General features: G+C 36.7%; 1 protein-coding gene across 14 annotated transcripts in view; it reads left to right on the top strand.

Annotated features, from left to right (window-relative positions):
* ANKS1B (ankyrin repeat and sterile alpha motif domain containing 1B) overlaps positions 1-24107 on the top strand; it is a 1050493-nt gene that overhangs the window by 388888 nt on the left and 637498 nt on the right. For all 14 annotated transcript variants that reach the window (XR_013350846.1, XM_077845971.1, XM_077845965.1 and 11 more), the window contains exon 10: positions 8697-8862. Coding sequence is in view for 13 of the 14 variants with exons in the window: in XM_077845971.1 (XP_077702097.1) it covers positions 8697-8862 (166 nt within the window). In the remaining variant the exon portion in view is untranslated. The remainder of the gene's footprint in view (positions 1-8696; positions 8863-24107) is intronic.

The raw sequence follows: 24107 nt of genomic DNA, 5'->3' as shown, positions 1-24107 counted from the left end.
AGCAGTTTAAAGTATGCAGGTAGCTTATCATAGTACTAAGCCAATACTTCCATTCTCCTTGTCTTACTTACCTAACATCTTAAGACTCATCTGAGTCAAATCACCATCTTCTATTCTCAATCCAACTAAGTTTGAAGACTTCCAGTGGCAGAGAAACTACTACCTGCTAGGCAGCCAATTTTATACTGAGAAGCTCTAATTGTTAGAAAGCTCATTTTAAGCTGAAATCTGTCTCCTTATTACCATCTTTCCATCTATGCTCTTTCTACTCTCTTAGCCATAGGGAACAATGATAATTACTCTTCTACTTTTCAAATACTTGTGATAAATGTTTCCCTGTACCCTTTCCCCTCTAATTTTTTTCTCACATGATATGGGTTTGATACTCAAACTTTTCTTAACCCCTGTCCAGAGGAAACAGTCCATTTGGTTTGTACCTTTTCTAATGTAGGCCAAAGTACCAGAGTGAGGGGACTAGATATGGTCTTACTGCAGGATTGATTAAGCTGCTTCTATTTCCCTCACATAGTTAAGAATACATCTATGTTAAGTGGCATGTTCACAGAGGTGCTCTGTCAAAGTAATCTAGAAAAGCCTCTAGGGTAGTCTTATTTCTGATAAAAAGTCACATCATTGCTACATTTGAGAAACGGTTGTACCCATACCTGGGGCCCCTAATTGTTGCTAAGGTTCTTCATAAATCAGAAGGCCAAGTGTCCTTCTGCCCTTTTGTTGAAGAAAATCTTATAACACCTTACAAGGATGGTCACCATGATACAGTTATCTTTGATGATATTACTAAACCAGATAATTCCCAATCCTAATTAACACAGAAGAAGGGAGAGCTATCACATTCGGTTGTCTAAATATCATACTTATATTGAATCAGCCAATGTCACATTATGTCTTTAGGATATTACATCATCACTCATACTGTCCAGCTATAACTCCTAATTCTTTTTTCATGGTATTGCTAACCTATATATCCTCATGCTGAATTTTTATAACTAATTCCTGTGCTAAACCATAGGGCCTCATATTTAATCACTAATTAACTTTGACTTGTTAGATTTAGTCTACTACCACTGGTGATTTTAAACTTTTTATAGGAGCACAGTGTAAACAACACATGAAAGCATATTATGCAGGCCTTTTATTACTCCTGTTTGTTTTTCTTTGGGAGGCATACATTCTATTAATTTATTCAGCACTCTTAGTATGCATCTTTTTTGAAGAAGTATTGTTTTGTCCACATATTGCACAATCAACTATAGTAGGTAGGATGAAGCTAAGTAAGAAAACATCAAAGCCAGACATTCCTTCAGGAGCTGTGAAGTTAGGAATGTAAGGCCTTCAAGGCCTGTTCAGGATTCAGGGACAGGATATTAAGACATTATCTCTCCTCAGAAGAGAGCTGGCCAAGACCAAGACAGAGAACACAGTCCTAGGTATGCTACTATTATTAAAAAATTTAAAAAAAAATCAAGCAAAGAAACAAGTTTGGGATCTGTTAACCAGGCATTCAAATAAAGATAGAGGCTAAATATCAAGAAAAAAGGCAAAAATTGCTAACTAGATTGGAGCCCCATTTTGCTAGATTAGCTATGATGGAGCCTTGAAGGTGAGTCCCAAATTGTTGAGCCAGTTCTTTTAATCCTTCTTGTCTGTTACCAGGATTTATTATCAAAAGAATATTGACAGTTAACCTGTATATTAAAATCCAGCTTTCCCATTGTAAGTAAGAGGGTTCGCAAAGGCAGGGAAGTTGGCAGGGTTATATAGTACCTAATAATGTATGAAGATTTTTCTTGCCCTTAGTTCTGATGATAAAGATCTTGTCATAGGTCTTTTTAAAATCTGTGATATGATAGTATGAACACTAGATTAGCTGTCACAAGATCAGTTGGAGCCCTGAAACTTTCATTAACCAGATGCTTAATATTGGACAACTCACTGAAGAATTCCAAACCTTAGTTTCTGGATGGAGATGATAATAACATTGATAGGCTGGTTGTGAGGGCTAAATAAGAATCATCTGGGTAATTGAAATACTCTTCATTTTGCAGACTAAAAAATACCTTACAAGTGTAAGTTACTCTTTTTATAGAGATTTGAATCTGTAATAGTTTTTAAATGACATTGTTTCAGCCTTCATTCATTTGGCAAATATTAAGTGCATACCATGTGAAAAAGATAGTCATGGTCCTTGCCTCTATGGTTCATAATTTTAGTGGAGGATACAGACCTTAAATACTAACTGAAATATTAATTATTTTATGTATTTTTTAGCATGTATTGTTGAGTCCTATGATGAACAGGAATGGCACTTTGCTAGTTGCTAGACAAGCATGTCTTTAGAAGTTAAAATCTCATTAAAAAAAAAGAAATTAACCTCATTTATCTTATAGATTAACAAGATTATATTTAACCTCTGGTTTATCCCTCCATATCTTGTTATTTTAACCAGTTTACTACCTGGATCATTAATGCATCTAATGAAATCACTCAATATAGAAACTCTGAGATATCATGAGAGACCATGTTAAATATTTCAAAAGAATCACTGTATGCTATGACTAGAGCCCTTCATGATTCTCTCTCAAAATTATGATGAAAGTAAATGAGTTGACTTTAAAATGACATACTCTTAGTAACCTCATGCTAGTGTTTGAAAGTAAATTAATTGGGAGAGGAGCCAGAGTAGAGGCAAGAGACTAGTTGAGAAATTGTTCTAGCAGGTCAAGTAAGATACAGTGGTGACCTTGACTAGAATGATAACAAGAGTGGAGAGAAATGAATGTGTTTGAGGTATAATTCAATGATGAAGTAAGGGACTTGGAGATTGGTTGAGTATGGCATTGAGGAAGAAGGAGAATCTTTTTAAAAATAAATATGAAAATGATCATGAATGCTTTGACAGAAATGAACATGAGGAGAGACTTATCCTACCATATAGTAAAATTAATTTTAAGGCTTTAATAAGCAAAACAGTGTGATTCTGGTGCTAGAATAGATTGACATATGGAACCAATTAGAAAGTCCAGAAACAGATTCAATTAAATGTAAGCATATGGCATATACCTGTTGTCACAGGAATTCTTTCTTTTTTTAATTTAAATTCAATGAATTAACATACAGCGTATTATTAGTTTCAGTGCCAGTTTAGTGATTTATCAGTTGCATGTAACACCCAATGCTCATTACATAACGTGCCCTCGTTATGCCCATCACCCAGTTACTCCATCCCACACCCACCTCCCCTCCAGCGACCCTCAGTTTGTTTCCTACAGTTAAGAGTCTCTTTGGTTTGTTTCCCTCTCTGATTTTGTCTTATTTTATTTTTCCCTCCTTTCCCCTATGATCCTCTGTCTTGTTCACAAATGAGTGAGATCATATGATGATTACCTTTCTCTGACTGACTTATTTCACTTAGCATAATATCCTCTAGTTCCAACCTCATTGTTGGGATCTCTTACCATTTGGTAAGATTTCATCTTTTGATGACTGAGTAATATTCCATTGTGTGTGTGTGTCACATTTTCTTTATTCATCTGTCAGTGGACATCTGGGCTCTTTCTATATTTTGGCTATTGTGGATACTGCTAGCATAAACATTGGGGTGCATGTGCCCTTTTGGACCACTATGTTTGGATCCTTTGTGTAAATACCTAGTAGTGCAATTGCTGGGTTGTAGGATAGCTCTATCTTTAACTTTTTGAGGAACCTCCATACTGTTTTCCAGAGTGATACAGAAAAACCATTTGACAAAAGACAACATCCTTTCTTGATTAAAACTCTCTGCAGTGTGGGGATAAAGAGAGCAAACTTCAATATCGTAAAAGCCATATATGAAAAGCTCACAGTGAGTATCATTCTCAACAGGGAAAAACTGAGAACTTTCCCCTGAGGGAACACAACAGAGATGTCCACGCTCACCACTGTTGTTCAACATAGTACTAGAAGTCCTAGCCTCAGCAATCAGACAACAAAAAGAAATAAAAAGCATCCAGGTCAGCAAAGAAGTCAAACTCTCACTCTTTGCAGATGGACTTCACCCAAAAATTGCTAGAACTCATGTAGGAATTCAGTGGCAGGATATAAAACCAATGCACATTAATCAGTTGCATTTCTACATACTGAAAGACAAATTAAGGAATTGATCCCATTTACAATTGCACCAAAAATCATAAGATACCTAGTAATAAATCTAACCAAAGAGGTAAAGGATCTGTACTCTGAAAAGTATAAAACACTTATGAGAGAAATTGAGAAAGACACAAAGAAATGGAAAAACATTCCATGCTCATGGATTGGAAGAATAACTATTGTTAAAAATCTCTATGCTACCCAAAGCAATATACACATTCAATGTAATCCATCTCAAAATACCAGGAATTCTACTTCAAAAGAAATAGTCAAACATGTAAACAAAGGTCTATGCATAAGAATGTTCCCTTAAAAGCAAAACATTGAAATTTCAAAATGATAGGATTCACTAAATAAATCATGACCATGTGTATATTGAAACTTAACCTTAAATTTATCATGTAGACACTGATTTGTCATTGAAACTCATTCACAATACATTATTAGAAGTAAATTTATCTTAGATTATAAAGCCTAAAAAAGATTATAAAGCCTTACATATACATATGCATATGTATATGTAATATCTTCATATAAGATTTATATTAGGGATGCCTGGGTGGCTCAGCGGTTGAGCATCTGCCTTGGCTCAGGCCATGATCCCTGGACCGGGGATTAAGTCTCACATCGGGCTCCCTGCAGGAAGCCTGCTTCTCCCTTTGCCTTTGTCTCTGCCTCTCTCTCTGTGTCTCTCATGAGTAAGTAAAATCTTTTTTTTTTTTTTTAAAGATTTATGTTAAATCCCTTCATCCCACTTTGGGTGGGAAAATGCAATGTCCTCAAGATATCTATAGAATCCACAGGAAATCTAGCCTTGGTTCTCATGATCACCTCTTGCTGCAACTCCTGTATGTGTAGGACTTTCGATTTCATTCATTTTTCTCACTTTGTGTCTATTCTTGACTCTCTGCCCCATGACTACTTAGAATAAGTACCATACCCTAGTCACTTGTATCAAAAGACTTGTTCATCAATGTTAATAGCAAGTTGTTCTTAATACAAAATACCTAGGAAATGTTTAAAAGTCCACTGTCAGGAGAATCTGTAAATGAATTATTGTATACCTATACAGTGAACTCCTATACCAACCACATTGAAAATAAATGAAACTCAGAAACATAATTTTGATTGAAAAAGTCATAGAAGAGCAAGAATATCTTATACTATTCTTATGAAATTCAAAAACATATGGTACAAAACTATTTATTTATTGGCACATATATAATTAAATTTCAACAACAATCCAAGGAATTACAAATACGAAGTTCAGAACAGGAATTAGCCCTGGTTGGGGAGGGGAAGGAAGGGTCTGGAAGGGGGATCACAGGTGGAAAGGGGTGGGTTTCAATGGTAATGTTCTAAACTGATTAGTGGGCATGCATAAATTTTATTATTTTATTCCATCACATACCCATCCTCTTATGAGGGATACTAGTCAGATATTTTGTTGAGTGTGCTTTTTTTTTGGACAATATGAAATTTTTGAATAAAAAAGCATAGTTTTGCTATCTTTGTTTCAACATCTTCTTCCCTTGAGGCTTCACTTTCCATAAGGAGACAGCGTACTGTAGACTTTTCCAATTAGAAGTAATGACGCTTTCTTCAGAAGCAGAAGAGGGTGCACTTCACTGTTGTTTAAAATATATTTTTCTTTCCCTTGCACACACCCACATGTCCACATACACATTTACAGAGGGAAGCAATCTGGGAGGATATGCACCAAAATGTTACTATTAGTTATCTGAGCATGCAGCATTTTCATGGATTTTTTTCTTTCTTTATATTTTCTAATATTTCTGTTATAAGCAATATACTTCATTTTTAAGGGGACAGCAAAGTAACATCCTGTGTGGTTAAATTTGAGAGTATTTTTCAAGGCCATTTAGTCTTTGTATTTTTTTACAGAGTGTAATTCCAATCTAACCAAATCCATAAAGAATAGGTTGTTCTGATTAACAGGTTATTCTGATTTTAGGATAAACTAGGGCTTAAACTAGAGACTTTTTTCAGGATTCTTTATAATCTTATTGTCATAATCCCAATTTTTTTCACTTTTGATATGCAAAACAGTAAGGAATACCTGTAAATAGTAATAATAACCAACCTAAGCAAAGTAATTTATATCTGAACAAAGCATAATTATTTCCCTAACTGGTAGTTAGAATTTGTTAACAAGGACATTAGAGAATGTTCAGTTGATCAATAAACATTTATTAAGCACCTACTACATGGCAGGACTTGTATGAGATTCTGGGGATAGAGTGGTGAACAAGACAAATTCCAGCCTCATAGAGTTTATAGTCATCTGTTACATCCACTTTACAATGTGTCTTGTAGATAATTTTATCGATAGTTCTTCTGAAAGATTTTCAGTAATGAGGAGTTTCTTCTGTTGCTTTCTAGTGTATTTCTCAGCTATTGCTACATTAGTACATTTTTATTTAGAAGACAACCAATATAATGAATTCATTAAACATTGGTTTTTGTTTTTGTTTTTGTTTTTTGTATTGATTCAAATTCGCCCTTTTGACTTATAAACATTGGTCTTTATTCTGCCTTTAAGAACTTTGGAGTAAATCTACCACAGCAGCTTTTCCTCTTTCCCTGCTTCATAGGACAGCTCTTTAGGGATAGCCATTCAAATATATTGAGAAAACTGTTATGTTGCTGTAAGGCTTCTCCAGGTTAGAATACTGTAGGTCCTTTCATCATTTCATCTGTGACATGGTTTTTAAATCATATGCCATCTTGATTGCTTTTGTTTGGATGCTTTCTCCTTTGTCATCCTTTGTTGTTAAAAATAAATTACTCCCAATTTCCTGCTTTCAATAGGGTAGAGTGAACCTAATTGATTCTTTGATGTGTGAGGGTCTGGTATGGTCTGAAAGCAATTACAATGACCTTGAATACTTACTCTACAGTACTGTAAATATCACTATAGATAAACTAGGAGCTCATACTAAATCTTTATTGACCCTTGGACATATCTTGGAAGATTTTTTGAAAAGAGTTTATTTTTTTTATTTGTCTTTTTCTTTTGATAGTGAATTATGCTTTGTAAAGGTAAAAAATACCAAAAGGAATGATTAATTGTGAAATTCATTATGCAGATATATTTATCTTCCCTAATAATCTATGGATTTTCTGAGGACAAGGATTATATCTTTTTTTTTAAGATTTTATTTATTTATTCATGAGAGAGACAGAGAGAAGGCAGAGACATAGAAAGAGGGAGAAGCAGGAGCCCAATGTGGGACTCGATCCCAAGACCCCAGGGTCACTCCCAGAGCCGAAGGCAGATGCTCAACCACAGAGTTACCCAGGCATCCCATAAGGATTATATCTTTCTAGTGTTTAAAAATCTCTAGCACTTAGCATAGTCCTAAGTATATATGATAGGTGCCCAATAAATATTTGTTGACTAATTAATGCTTGTATAAGAAATTAAGATCTTGTGAAGTAAAATGAATCCTTACTTTTAGAATATATCAAAGAATCAGTAGTATTGACTTGAACCTTAATTTTATCCTAACCTGGAAAGAGAAACCTTAGTATATTAGTTAGCAGTGTTCCCCCTACAAAATACTAGTGTGTTATGTGGAAATACTTTTACCTCTAAATGACAAAAAACAAAAACAAAACAAAATGTTAGCAATGGCTCAAACAATTAAGAACATTTGTACTTAAGAAGCCTAGTTGGGGCGCCCTGGTGTCTCAGTGGGTTAAGTGTCTGCCTTCAGCTCAGGTCATGGTCTCAGAGTCCTGTGATCCAGGGAGCCCCAACTCTGGCTAATGGCTCAGTGCAGAGTCTGCTTCTTGTTCTCCCTCTGCCTCTCCCCTTGCTCATGCTCTCTCTCTAAAATAAATAAATAAAATCTTAAAAAAAAAAGTCTGGAGTAACTAGTCCTGGGGTTCTCTCAGTAACTCAGTAACATCATCAAGGTCCCAGGTTCTTTTCATTGTTCTGTTGCCATTATTAGCCTGTTACCCTTTTGATCTTAATCTTATTGCCTTAAGTTAACAAACATGCCCATCCTACCTGCAGATATTAAGACTGCACCCAGAGAGAGGAACCTGAGGATGGCGAATCTGTATAAGAACCTTATTGCGTTTCTTTTCTCTGAAGACAAATATTTTCCCAGAAGCCTCTCTTCAATCCAACTGGCCAAAATTGAGTCATATGGCTCTGGCTATCTCTAGGAAGCAGACAAGGGAGTAGAGTCTTGGGAATGACTGTTGATTAGCTAAACAGCAGTTTATGACACAACTAGAAAATCATCATATACTGCAAAAAGAGATCATGACAAGAGATCATGAACTTTACTACATCTGTGATAGATTCAGGGGAACCAAACTGTCAGGACCCTTCCAAAAAGATCAGTGATGATATTGGGTTATATGATGGCATAACTTATTCAAACAGATGAATCAGCACCTCTTAATCACTTTTGGAAGAACTGATGAATCTGATTATCTTTTCTAGTTTTTATAAATCAAACAAGCTGTGTCTTTATCACAAAGCTATTTTTATTTTTTCTCCTTCCTTTCAGGAGTCCTATCCAAAGAAGAGGAATTACACTATGGAAATTGTACCATCTGCTTCTCTGGATACATTTCCTTCAGAAAATGAGAACTTTCTATGTGATCTCACGGACATAGCTGTTACAAAAAAACCTTGCTCCTTAGAAATTGCAAGGGCCCCTTCTCCAAGAACTGGTAATATTTCTTTTTTGTTTGTTTGTTTAATTTTTAAATTTAAAAAATTTTTTAGAACTGGTAATATTTCTTAAAATTGGACCAATTTAATATGCATGCTTGTATATGTGAAGATATATCATTAATATTTTGATTTTCCACAATATTTTGAACATGAAAGTACTTCAGTATAGTCAAACTTACATTTTTTGCATTTTGAAGTGAGTCCAGGTAGGTCAGAGTTTTTGAGATAGCATCTCTTAACTTCTTGACAAGAGCTCTCAAGGAGTGATGCTACTGTGGTGAAGGTACTTTGAAACCTTGCAATAGTGAAAAACCTCTAGGTCAAACACAAAGCTTGAGGTCCTTTTAAAAATAAAACCTTGGGGTCCTTTAGAACTTAATGGCAGATTTGGTAGCAAGGTCTTTTAATATATTTTTCTGTATCCTGCTTGCAGATTATTGAGATGTACTCAGGTACTTTGTATATTTTATGCCTTTTATGGTATTTTCAGATCTACAATTTTATTTGCATTATAAATTAGTGCACAGGGCAAGTAAATATTATGCACATTTTACTGATAAGGAAATTGGAGCTAAGTGTCTTATTTAAAATCAGTACATGAGGGGGCCTTTCTTGAACATAAGTGTTTGACTATCACCATATCTGCTTTTCGTTACTTCACCACTGCATCTAAGGAAGAATGCAGGATAGTAACATGAAATCTAATGATGGAGGAACCTTTCAAGTGGGTTGTCAACATATTCAGTGCTGCAAAGGAGTTATAAGAGAAACTCTAAAGAGGCATTTTAGGTTTGATAACCCAATTGCTGTTTAATTTTGAAAAGTAAATTTTAAAAGTGTTGAGATAAAACCAGATTTCTGGAAGTTAATAGTATGATACTGGAAAATGGGAGTGGAAAGTACATGTTACCCTTTTGAGAAGATTAGAAGTAGACATATGATAGTAATATGAGAAGAAAGAGATACAAGGGAGAAATAGCTAGTTTATTTTGGGATAAGTACGCCTTGGCCAAGTTTAGAGGTTAAAGGAATTTGCTGATGGAGACCAAGAGATAAAAGATAAAAAATAACAAGAAAGAATAGAATGAGTGGGGAAGACTGAAGGAGACTAACAAAACACAGATATTGCTTCTCCCAGAGAGAGGAGAAGATAGAGCATGGTTATGAATATAGAGAAATTCTGAAATATGTTGTTCCAAATGGATTAAATTCCTTGGTTAAGAGAAAAAGCCAGTGGCTGAAAAGAAGGGGTAGATCTTGAGGAAGGTTAAAGTAAAATTCAAAAATGCTACTTTAGATAATAAGCTGAGAAATTTTATAGTAGTGGACAAATAGGTTTTTGAGCAGCATTGAGGAGAGAGTGTTGTATGAATCATAAGCATGCAGGAGGAAAATCTTTGGGATAAGGTAATAGCATGATAGAGAAAATACTTGAAATTCATTGAGCATTTACTAAGTACCAGATGCTGTTCTGAGTGCTTTATATACCTTATTTAATATAATTCTTATGACACTATAGGGTGAGAATATCATTATTATCACTTTACAGATGAAGAAACCATGACACTGAAATATTAGGTAACCTCCCACAGTTCTGTGTTAATAAGGGATAGACTTGCACTTGGGTTGTCTTTACCCTTAAATTAAAATACTCTGTTATGCTGAATTATATGTAGGGATGAAATATAGTTGAAATCATGAACCACATGCCAAAATTCTCAAGAGACGTGAAGGTATGACTGGAAGTCCACATATGGTAGCAATAACACCAGAAAAAGAATGTTATAATAGGATAGCATCATCTTCAGAAGAGCAGCAGATTTGGAATAGTGGGTGATGAGAAGCAGTCACGGAGCGTGAAGACAGTGCTGATCCCCAGCTACAGCAGTTGGTAGGAATGAAAACTCTTCCATGGGAGGGGTAACCAGGAAATGCTGGGCAAGTCAGGGGGAAAGCTTGGTTTATAAAGGAAAATGTAAGGCGTGAATGAAAATGTAAAAGAGCTTTAATTAGGGCATAGGGAAGAGGGGTGTGTTGGAGGTGGTGGAGGCAGGAATGAAAGAGTCAAGGAACATAGGTATTTATTCATTAAACAGACAAAAGCTAATTGAGTTCCTTCATGTACCAGGCAGTGTTCTGTATGCTGAAGATACAGGGATGAAAAAGACACACATCCAGGTAACAAGGCTGATTAGGCTTCTCCTGCTGACAAATAAATATTCTGGCTGAAAATAGAGTAGAAATACTTCTGAAAAGCATTAAAAAGGTGATAGGAAAATTATATAAATTGAATAACATTTGAATTAGGAACTATTTATTTATTTATTTATTCCTGCACCATTTTATTTTTTTAATAAATTAATTTTTTATTGGTGTTCAATTTACCAACATACAGAATAACACCCAGTGCTCATCCCATCAAGTGCCCCCCTCAGTGCCTGTCACCCACTCATCCCCACCTCCCACCCTCCTCCCCTTCCACCACCCCTAGTTCGTTTCCCAGAGTTAGGAGTCTTTATCTTCTGTCTCCCTTTCTGATATTTCCCACACATTTCTTCTCCTTTCCTTTATATTCCCTTTCACTATTATTTATATTCCCCAAATGAATGAGAACATACACTGTTTGTCCTTCTCCGACTGACTTACTTCACTCAGCATAATACCCTCCAGTTCCATCCACATTGAAGCAAATGGTGGGTATTTGTCGTTTCTAATGGCTGAGTAATATTCCATTGTATACATAAACCACATCTTCTTTATAGGAACCTTTTTGGAGTCAGTAGGTTAGTAAGATATAATCAAGCCAAACATTGGTGAAGGTAGGAAGTTGGTGGATACTAAAGACTTTTGTCCTGAGAGAACTTTCTGAATCTCCTATTGAACTCTGGTGCTTAAGGCCTCATAAACCTTAAGGTTTATGTACAGAAAAAAAAATCTCTGTGCGACTTTAATAGGAAATTCTTCCTCCATAGAGCTGGAACTCCAGGAACTCACTTCACAGTAATTAGAAATAATTCTGCCCCATAACACCCACCCAAGGAAAGGGATTTGTCATGAGAAGAAGGAAGGAAATTCCTGAGGTATTACTACCACAAACTGGTCCTCACACAGATTTGTACCCAAAATTTCTATCACTTAAATGGTACAAAAAATGTTAATCCATGAACTTAGTTTAAAGTAATACCCTCAGGTATCAATCAAGCAGAAACAAATGTAATTCCTCTTGAGAAGAATATACTGTTTTTCTAGGGCCCAAATAATCTCTATAAATACTTTTCTGATTAAAATTATTTGCAGTGTATAACAGGTCTATAAGGAAAGAAACTCTGAAATCAGAATCACAGGAACAAGAAAGAACAGATCCACACATGAAAAGACTTCAAATATTGGAATTATCAGAGGGAGGCTAAAACATGATGGTGCTATTATAAACACACACATACACACAGAGAAAAACTACCTCAAATTTAAAACACAGTAGATAAGTAGAATGGCAGATTAAATTCAACTGAACAGAGATTTAGTGAGCTTGAAAATTAGGGCAGAAGAAGTTTAACAGGATGTTGCATGGAGAGACAAAAATGAAAAACATGAAAGCGAAGCTAAGAGACTTGGAGGATATACTGAGAAATTCTGAAATGTCTATTTAAAGCTTCAGAAGGAGAGGAGCAAGAGAACGAGGCAACAGTAATATATTTGAGGAGCTAATTTTCCAAAAGGCAAAAGGCTTGTTCTTGCAGTCACGTGGAGGTTGACAAATGAATAGCTAATTCTAAGAGTATAATAAATGTTAAGGCAATGTTATACAAAGTGCTTTGGGAATAGAAAAAAAAAGGAACATTTAATGTCACCTGGGAGCGTGGGAAGGACTTCCTGATTGAGATTATCTGTGTCCATTATCTATTGCTATTTAACAAGCCACCTCAAAACTTACTGTCCTAGAGAAACATCAGTCATTTAGTTTGTTCACAGATCTGCAAGTTTGGCCAAGTTCATTGGACAGGGACAGCCAGTCTGTGCCACTTGGCATGAGCCAAGGCTGCTCAACTAGGGGAGAAAGGACCCGTTTTCAAGATGGCCGATTACATGGCTGGTGAGTTGGTGATAGCTCAGAGGTTGGCTGGGCTTATGACCTGGAGACCATTTTTTCTCTCATGACTAGACTGTGAGAGCAAGCATCTGAAAAGAACCAGCGGAAGCTGTATCATTTTTATTACCTAGCCTTAGAAGTCACAGACCATACTTCTACTATAGTTCCATGTCTACTCAGATTCAAGGGGGGAGACCATGAGCCCCACTTCCTACTGGAAGGAGTGTCACAGTTACTTTGTAAGAAAATATGGGAGATACCTTTGCTGCCATTTTTGGAAGAGACAGACTTCCACTGTCTGCCCGTTGGGCACAATAATTTATATTCTTTTCCTATTCCTTTTCCTAAGCAAATTATGCTTGTTTTCTTCTTCAGGACTTCCAATCATCAGCCTATTAAAGCATGAGCTCCAAGTCTAGGTTCAGGTGTGCATGAATTTCCCTGGGGTAGTTCTGATGGTGCAGATTCTTGACTGCCTTTGCTCTTGGCAGTGATGACCTAGAACTACACAAATTATCAGCTTCTTCTCCCACGCACCCAACATATAATAGTGAGTCAGGCGTGGAGAACCACAGCTGCCATGCCCATTTCCCCACAGGGAAAACAAGGCACATGGTGGCCACTAGCCTTTGACAATTCTGAATGTAACCACGTACAGCTCCTTGATTAGGATTCAGTCTTATGGCCTAGGAATTATTCTCTGTGGCACTTGGTCCAACTATCTACATCATTATTTTCCATAAAAAAGTAGCCTGTGTTTATAGCTGAGTATCCTTCTTTCTTGCTTTCTGTCTGTTAAAGATTAGGAGTCAAAAGAGCTCTTTCCAATTTATGTTTCTGTTCTTCTAGTTCAGGCTGATATAACTTCTTTTAAAGCTTTGTGAACTTTTTGTGTTCCAATTAATATTCCACTCCATTAGACAAAAGCTTATGTTTCAGATAAGCTCCTCTCTGCTTTGGGCTCCTTTTGAGACTTCTGTGAGATAATGTCCTTGAGATTCTTAGGAACCCTATTGTTCAACAGGGAGAATCTGTGACTCATGTCCTTAAAAAAATGCTTTGAGGGTCTTTCGTCTGGCTTTTTTTGGAAGTGAGATTCCATACAGTACCACCAGATAGCTTCCTTAGGCCTCGACAAATGATGTTGTATCCCACCCAGATTTGGTCATCGGCCTTCTTCATTTGAAAATTGTGTGCCATTTGGAGCAGCTGCAAATAAGAAATGGTTTTGTTTTTGCACCCAGAAATGCCTGGCTCCTTTGTGTTTATTTGATAGGTCATTCTTCACTTCTCTCTTGGCTCGCATATTACCATAGGCAGCCAGATGAAGCTGGGTTGCTCTTTAAATATTCTTCTTGGAAACATCCTTAGATCATAGAGTTCATGTGGTTCATTTTCTATTTTCTGTGTTACTGCAGATGTCAATGTTGCCAAACTTTACACTGCTACAACACAAATGACTCCTTGCTTTTTAGCTCCTGATTGCATTCACTCTCCTTTAAGCCTTTACCAACAGCTTTCTCCTGGTTCTGTGGGCTTACAAGAATCCTCTCCTTGACCCTGATGGCTTCCACAGTCACTCACCCTGAGACCCTTCCAGCTTCTGTCTGTTGCCCAGTCACAAAGCTCATGCCATATGTTTTAGATTTTTGTTATGGCAACACCCCATTTCCAAATATCAGAATCTATTCTGGTCACTGATGAGTGCATAACAAACTACCTTCCTACTTAGTGAGTTTTAAAAAAAATAGTCATTTATTTTGTTTATAAATCCGTAATTTGAGGAGACTTATTTGTGGGGCCAGCTTCTTTCTGCCTCAAGTGATACCACCTAGGACAGCTTCAAGGAGATGTGGAAAGATCCCATTCTCAATATTGATTCTTATTCATGTGGCTGGCATGGCCTACTTATCCTCATGGTAAGTGACAGTGTTCCAAAAGTAACCATCATAAGAGAAGTGAGACAGACGCTGTATTTCCTTTTATGACAACTCAGAAGGCAACATCAGTTCTGTGGTAGTCAAGAGCCTACCTATGTTTGAGTGACGGAGATTTAATCACCTCTCCCCTTTAGAGAAAGGCTTACTGAAGTCATGTTATAAGAAGATATACTTGTAGCCTCTTTTGGAAAATACAAACTCCCATATATACCTGAGTTGTTTATTGCTGTTATTCTTTTTCAGGTAGGATAAGAGTTAATTTGCATGGATATATGATTTTCCCTCATCGTGTTCAATCACCTAGATTTAGATAAAAGAAGCCAGTTTGCTCTGTTGACCCAGGTTTAATCATAATGATTGGTAGTCTGCATTTTTTACCATGATTGTGAATTTTGGGGGTGAGGGAGTCCAGAACTTAAATGGAAGAATTTTTCTTTTTAATGATAGGGATGAATACAAGTCAGAGCAGTTTCTGTTCTAATTCGAGATGGAACTTTATCAAGTGAACCCCACAGGATTCCTCTCCATAATCAACCTAGCAGGTGGAAGAGCACATCAATATCACTGTCTTTAGTTTGGATGAGGACGGAAACTGTGTCATTTTCCTTTGTTGATTCCATTAACCTGTAGGTTTTGCATGGATCCAATTCCTTCCAGGTTTCACTCTGCTATGCCTGGTCCCTTGTGACTCATACCTAGCTTTGCCTTTTCCCCTCAGGGCCAACTAACTAAGCTAATGAATTCAGTTACTGACCTCTGTGGAGTCTACTCATGTTTTCCCTTTGTTACCAAGTCCTTTACTGACTAAAGGTAGGACTTCCTGATGTGGAGACATCTCTTGGTGTACATGAGTCTTTTAGAAGCCCTCGAATTAAACTGGGTAGACAGCTACCTTACAGTTCCTCATCCACTCAACAAACTCTTATGGGGTACTTACGGTATTTTGGGCATTGTGCTAAATGTTGCTGAAGAACCAGTGAAAGTCCTGATGTTTAGAAGCTTAGAATGTGTTAAAATTAAGGGTCATAAGTGCAATGAGAGAGGTGAGCATAAGGTCTTCTAGGAGGGTAGAAGGGGAAAGACTGAGTGAAAGCTTACTGGAGGGGGTACTGCCCGACCTGAGCCTCAAAGAAAGAGAATTAGATACAGGGATCCCTGGGTGGCGCAGCGGTTTGGCGCCTGCCTTTGGCCCAGGGCACGATCCTGGAGACCCGGGATCGAATCCCACATCGGGCTCCTGGTGCATGGAGCCTGCTTCTCCCTCTGCCTGTGTCTCTGCACCTCTCTCTCTCTCTCTGTGACTATCATAAGTAAATAAAAATTAAAAAAAAAAAAAAGAGAATTAGATACATGAACGGAAAGTGTATGGTGTGTGGGTGAATGAGAGACGTGTGCATGGATCCAGAGGCATGGAAGAGCACAGTGCGTTCAGAGATATGACCAATGGTTAAGGCAGAGAATACTACTAAGGAAAGATGCATAAAAGAACAAGAGATGACATGCAGAAGTTTGGATTTCACCTGACGCTTTAAGCAGGGATATCCATGATGTCATGGATATTTGTTTTTAGAACAGTCTCTCTGGAAGCAATATGAAGAATACATTGGACAGAGATAGGGCTTGAGACAGGACGATTAGTTAGCAAATCAGTGTTCAGTCTCAGCCAAAAGAGGGAGAGAGAGAGAGAGAGATGATGGGCAGTACAACGACAATGCCAGCAAGGAGAGGAAGGAGGAACAAAGAGGAGGGATATGAAGGAGTGGAGGTTATCCCTTCTTCCTTTGAAAATTCTGCCATCTAGGAAATAAGTAGCCAAGGAAGCTAAATAATCATATTCTAGGGGAGTGCATTTTATAGTTTTTGGTTAACTGTGCTGATTACATGGCTTCAGTTTACAGATAAATTGAGGATTTCTATACATACAGGAATTGCACTCGGAAGCTTTCCTGAAGAGACTGAGAGATGGAGGGATGACTAGGTCTTTAAAGAGATTGTAATGTGTTGAATCAGGCCCTGCCTCTCCTTTTGGGCTTTTAATCACTAGTACATCAGAATGTAACCTTACTTGGAGAATTTGGAGATAGAGTCTATAGAAGTAATGGAGTTAAAATGAAGTCATTAGGTGGGCCCTCATCCAGCATGACTAGTGTCCTTATAAGAAGGAGGAAATTTAGATACGGAGAGAGAATGCAGAGGAAAGATGATGTGAAGAGACAGAGGAAGAAGATGGCCATCCACAAGTCAGAGAGGCTCAAAATAGATCCTTTCTTCATGGCCCCAGAAGAAACCAACCTTGATTCCAGATGTCTCTCCTCCAGACTGTGAGACAATACATTTCATTGTTTAGGACACCCAGATTGTAGTGCTTTGTTGCAATATCCCTAAGGAGTGATTGCAGGGACTATAACTGAGGGCACACATTCGATCATAGAAGGGAGGATCCTGGGCCTCTGAGGCCAGACACTGCCTGTTCTGCTCATTTCAGAGGCTCGGCACTTGAGGGACTTGATTGTGACTGACAGTGTCATTCAAGGATACAGAATATGCACTTTCACAGAAAATCACAGTTAAGTATGCAAATTAGTTCCCTGTCTGTGATCTTTTCTATTTATTAACCAGCTAAGCCAGTACCAAGTAGATCTCATCCAAAATTAAAAAATCTATCACGTTCACTGGTTTAATTTAAATATGAAAGCAACTTATTAGTAAACCTATATTTAACAAGATTTTACAGTTCAACCAGCAAATGAATGATATTCTTTGCAAGAAGCATCTTATTTACTAATGCCTCAAAGACTACATATTTCATATGAAATAACAAATGCTCTTGAACTAGGTGCATTAAAGATCAGCAGAAGCCCAGTCCTTGCTTGGTGAATTTGCTAAGATTCGTGCTCATGCAGCCAAGATTGAATCACGTTTGTTTCCCTTACTGCAACAAGCAAAGGATCTTACATAGTCACAGTGGGGACTCAATTGCATAAATGAATGAATAATTAAGTGAGTGAATGAATGAATGACTATTCTCTTTAAGGAAAAATGGCTGTAATGGCAGAAAAAGCCTCTATGAAATAGTCAGATGCCATCAAAGATAATGTTTTCTTATCCGCCTTTCATTTAATTTTAACCATCACAGGGGAATTTTTCCATTTTATGGTAACTAGGCAACCTGTTATTTTGAATCCCTTAGTGCAGGCTTTGCACACGATGGATGCTCAATAAATCCATCTTGATTAATGAGCAATTTATAACAACACCAGTGAAGACTGTTTCCAATACTGTTGGAAGAGAATAGATGATCTCTGATAAAAAGGACACAGTCAGTAGTTTCATGCCAGGATAGTGTGGGTCTTGCTTCCTTCCATTCAATTTGCTAATGTGCTTACTGGACTGTGATCACCCTGAAATGAAGATGTCCCTCCAATGAAGAATCCTCCACAACCCACGACACCTCCCCCAACATCCTGAAATAGGTAGTAGTGTGAGAGTGAGTCCGTAACTTATTTATACCAAAATATATATTTTTTGAAATACTGTGGAGCTGCCTTCATTCTAATGCCAAAATTTTGAAATTAAAATAATTCAGACTGGACTAGGGCTAATGTTTATCTTTGCTAAGCAAGTGGGTAGTGTCAACATGATTTCTGTGGGTATGTTTAACTCATTTAGGAGAGCAAACTATATTTAAGCCCCTTGGAAGCCTTCTTTTACGTACAAATACTGGCCTTGCTGATAAGAACCATTTTTATCAAACAGCAATTATTTATTTGGCATTTGCTCTGTGTTCAGTACTGTCTTAGTCATTTATTAAAGTGGTAAGTTGTAAATTTGTAACCCAGTTGTTGGTCTATAGAGGGGCCAAAGAGAGAAAACTAGGGCAGCAGACCTGCAGAGAAATCCTGGTAAATTAACTGCTTCCTTCATCCATATGGAACAGCTTACCAATTTGAAAATATAATCATCTCAGTTTGCTCAAATTCGTGGAAGTTGGCTATATTTAGAAACCAGCATCCTAAACAAAAAGAAAATTATGCTTTTTCCATCAAGTCAATTTTATCTGTACTATGTATGAATAACATGAACTGTAGAATAATAAGATATCTAAACATACAATAAACTCTTATTAAGTGATGATGTTGGAGGTGGGCATTGGCTTTTTATGATGTCATCTGTGGCCTCCTGTAGGGACGTCAGAATATATATACAAAGGAGGTAAACATTCATTAATTCACACATTCATGCTCACTGGGGTACCTCGGTGGCTCAGTTGGATAAGTATCGGACTCTTGATTTTGGTTTAGCTGATGATTTCAGGATCATGGATTGAGCCCCAAGTCAAGCTCCATGCTAGGCGTGGAGCCTGCTTAGGATTCTCTCTTTTCCTCTCCCTCCACCCCTACCCCCTCAGAAAACATAAATTAAAAAATAAATTAATAAAAATAAAAAATAAATTAATGCTCACCACAGTCAAGTGAGGTCTCCACACTGTGTCACATTCCACTCACTCTACTGTACTCTCCTCAAACCGCAGATACTTTTCCATGCCTTGTGTCTCACTCTCAGCAAATGGCCTCATATTCTAATTAGTAGAGACGGAGCTGTGTTGACGTTCTCTACCAAGTCTACAAGGGGCCCCTGCACCCTCCTCTTTCCCGTACCTCCTGTTAGAGTGGAGGAGTTTTCCTTTTAACATGTCTACGTGCCTGTGGCTTCTCATCAGTGTGACCTTTTTGGTCATTTACTCACCCCCCTGATTTTTAATTGTCCTTCCACTGGATTGTACATATTAATATTGAAATCTGCATAAGCCTATTTCATATGATAAACAGTAACAACGAACACTGAAAACAATAAATAACAACAAAAAAGCCCCCTGATTTCCCTTGACTCCTCAGCTTCTCTCCATCCCTCTGTATTCTCAGGACATTAATTTTTTTCCTTTTCTTCCATCCCATGCTACTTTTTTGGGTTCCCATTCCTCACGGCTTTCTCCAAATATACTTTCTAAAGGTACCAATAACCTTAAGATCACAAAATTGAGTGGACGTGTCTCAGCAGCATTCCACAGGATAGTGACACCTCCATCTTGACACCTTTTCTTTTCTCTGCTGTCTAAAGGCAGCTTTCATCTTATTTCACTGTTCCCTCTCCATGTTGACCACTGTCATTTTTCCGGATTGCTTTAAACGTTAAGAGTTTCTCAGGTTCAGACAAAGTCCTCCCTATTCTTTATACTTTTTTTCCTCTTCCTAAGTCATTCTATCCATAGTATGACAACATGCTAAAGACTCCCAAATTTTCCCTCCAGGCCATACCACTTTTCCCAACTTTTGCCTCATCCATGTTCCTGTCCGTCCATCTATCCATCAATCTATCCATCCATCCATCCATCCATCCATCCATCCATCCATCCACCCACTGAATATTTCCACCTATATGTCTCAAAGGTGCCTTCACCATAACCTAGCCAAGGCTAAACTCATATCTTTCTCTCCAAACTTGTTTTTCATGTAGGGTTCCTTATCTTAGTAAGTGTTTTAATCATTCATCTGACTGCAGAAACCTGGCTGTCATTCTTGCCATCTCTGTTTCCATCAGCTCTAATATTCAATCAGTCATCAGGTCTTGGAATTTTTAACAGCCATCGATGTTAGGATGAAGTTAACTTTATAACTTACTCTCTATCCCTAATTAAACCTCTAATGTCCCTATTTCTCTACTATTACCAACCACGACTTGGAGATTATTTTAATAATAAAGTATTGTCTTATTTTCTTTCCTCGAATTTATTATTTACGTTTCAGCCAAAATAATCTCTGAAATCACAAATCTGATTGCATCACTCCTCTGGCTAAAACCTTGTAGTGACTTGTCATTGTTCTTAGAAAAATGACCCAAATCCCTAATAAGGTTCAAAATGCCCTGAATGATGTACCTTTCTCTCTCTCTCTCTTTCTTTCTTTTTTTTTTTTCATTTTTAGCCTCATCTTTCACCAATTTCCACCTTCCCACACTGGCCATCTTTAGTTCCTTTTAGTTCTTTAATGGGGGCAAGTGCCTTCCTACCTGTGGGCTTCACATGCCTGAACCAAGTTCTGCTCCTACTGTCCCTTATCTTTCTCTTTCCCCCAAGTAGACAACATATATTCCTCCTCAGGGAAAATTCCTTTGTGGGCGCCCACACACACCCATGCCTCAGACTAAGTATACGGATGCCTCTGTTTTCTTCTCTTTAGCACCTTCTAATTTTACTTTCTATAGTCCGTACTTTGATTGCAATTACACAGTTATTTTGAGGTTATTTTAATATGTTTCAGTTGTTTCTCCAATAAAGTTCAAAATCTTGCCTGTCTGTTTACCCTTGCAATCAGAGCTTCTAGCAAAATCATTGCCATGTAAAAGATACTTAATATAAATATTAATGAAAAAATAATAGCTAATGTTATTGAGTACTTACCTTGTGCGTCTTAATTCATTTAATCTTAAACTGTACATGAAGTAGCTATTCTTTCCCATTTTACAGATAAGGGAAGCAAGTCACAAAAAAGTTTAGAGCTTGCTAGAAAATGGCAGGTCTGGAATTTGAATACAGGATATTCAGCTCTGGAGACCAAATTCTTAACCACATTCACAGTTCATGGATTAATTACTTAATTACTTAATCATGATATTTTGATATTCTTTTGAATTTGCCAGGATAAATCTTGAATTTTTCCTTCCAAACAAAATAGGAAGAGTTGGAAACTTGTTTAGGCTTGTGATAAGTCTATAGCATGACTATTTGTGAAGTAGTACTAGAGGATGTTCTAATCAATTTAAAGTAAGAGGATATTGGAGATAACCAAAAGTGAAAACAAGTGAATAATTAAGTAATAATAATAAATTCAAAGAATAGGGGAGCACCTGGGTGGCTCAGTGGTGTAGCATCTGCCTTTGGCCCAGGTCATGATCCTGGGGTCCTGAGATTGAGTCCCTCATCAGGCTCCTCACAAGGAGCCCGCTTCTCCCTCTGTCTATGTCTCTGCCTCTCTGTCTGTGGCTCTCTCATGAATAAATAAATAAATAAAATCTTTAAAAAAATAAATTCAAAGAATAGATTCATCTATAATGTTTTCAAATAATATCTAATTATTCAAATTTTCATAATGACATGTAGTTGCCACTTAATAAAGATCTATTGAATGAATGAATTTATATTTACTATTTGACACAAATTTAGTTGAAAATATTATTGTGTGTATGTGCATGAGAAAAGAAGACCTAAAAGGTATTATATTACTTGTACTATCTCTTGATGCTAAGATGACATGTTATTTGTTTTCTTCTTCATACTTTTTTGTATTGTCCAAATTTTCTGCAGTAAACACATATTGCTTTTATAATTGGAAAATAATTAAAAATAACAGTCATCTGGAAAGTTAAAATAGATCATGTCAAAACAATTCACTTTTATCTAATTAATGTTAAATATGTGGGTGATCTCCCTCTTTGAAGAAAGCTGAATAGGCTAAGGATACATACTATCTCTAAAATGCTGAAACTTCTCCTGCAATAAGCCTTCATCTATTAAGGATATAGATTTTGACTTCCATTTTTGCTCATACTTCAGAATATTTCAATTTAGATTATCTTGTTTGGTGTACTGGTTGAACACTTGACAAGAGTTATTCTCAGTGCTCCTCACAGAAGCAAATCATAGCTCATGGGAATTTGCAGTTGTGTAATTTCAGTCCATTTTAATAATTAAGTTGTTATTTCGTGGACTCACTCTTATTAATTTTGTTCTGTTTAGCAGCTGCTGCATACAGCACTAAGTTGGAAATAACATTGTACTGAAAATATAATCTTAAAGAAATTTTATATAATGCTTGTGGCCTCATATTTAACCTTTTTTTCTCCCTCCACTGTCTAGACATGTCAGATACATCAACTAGCAATCTCACTAATTCATTTTATATTCTTTTCCATAGATGCTGTATTATTAATGTAATATTACACTAAACTCCTAGTTCTCTCTTTAGGTACTCCTACACTCTTAATTAAGGTACATTAGCAGTATTAACTAACACCCAACCACAGTCACATTATACATTTAGAAAGTAACAGTTTTACAGTACTGTATTTTATTCTAGATCTTATCCAGTGTATTACATTTTATATTTATATTAGAATACACACATTCAAGAAACTTACAATAGAATATTATTTCATTGGTCTCTCAGAGGTGATTTATGAAAAAATGAAAAGACAAAAATAGCTTATTCTTAGGTATTATTTTTGAGAATTAACAAACTAGGTTTGAGTAGTTGAGAAGAATAGAGAGTTAAAATTATTTTCATTATTTAAATTCCACCAGGAATTACTGCACAAAATAGTTCCAGATCTCTCATTTCATCACATTTATCATGTTTTATATTGCAGTTGAGGAAACTAAGTCCAAATAAATGAATAGTTTGTTGAAAGAGATGATGATTCAAAAGCAAACCTGTCATTGAGAAGTCACTGTGACTCTCAGTATATTATCCATAGCTCTTCCTTCAGTGTTCCGTCCTGCTGTTTAGAACTTTTTTTTATGAGATCGTTCATTCATTCATTTGTTCCACAGCTATTTATTGAGGACTTACTATTTTCCAGGCCCTTAGGTGTATAAGACACAAAGAAAAAGAAGACATTAGACATAAAGTAATAGGAGAGGTTTTATCTACAATACATTGTGAAATAAAAGCTTAAAGCATTCTAGGTACCTATTAAATCAATAGGGCTCAAAGAGACCATTACTGCATCCAGAATTATATATTTTACTGCCAAACTTGGCTACATTTGTTCTCTGTGGGATATCCTATTCTGCTATTTATGCACAGAACCCAGAGAAAGAACTGTAGGTGCCATTTAATCACATAGGTTTTTCTATGCCTTTCATTTCTTATAGAACCATTGAAATCATTACTGAATAGTTATCTAGTGTCTTCTGTGTCTCTTTCCTGTGAATAGAAGAAATGAAAAGAATAATAGATGCTAAAAACTATGCTATAAACAGTCAAGAGCAGTGAACCACCTAGCATTTCTTTCCTTAGAAAATGTAAAAGTAAGCAGACATTAAGTCACAGGTAAATATGAGGCTTCTGGATCATCATTTCAACAGAAGCATGCTTTGATTACTCTAACCAAGTATGGGGAGGAGTGATATGTCTAAATAAAAAACATGAAAAAA

This window comes from Canis aureus, chromosome 13 (assembly GCF_053574225.1).
Source record: "Canis aureus isolate CA01 chromosome 13, VMU_Caureus_v.1.0, whole genome shotgun sequence".
Taxonomy (NCBI): domain Eukaryota; kingdom Metazoa; phylum Chordata; class Mammalia; order Carnivora; family Canidae; genus Canis; species Canis aureus.
The sequence above is the reverse complement of the archived record's forward strand: the minus strand, read 5'-3'. Positions and strand labels throughout refer to the sequence as shown.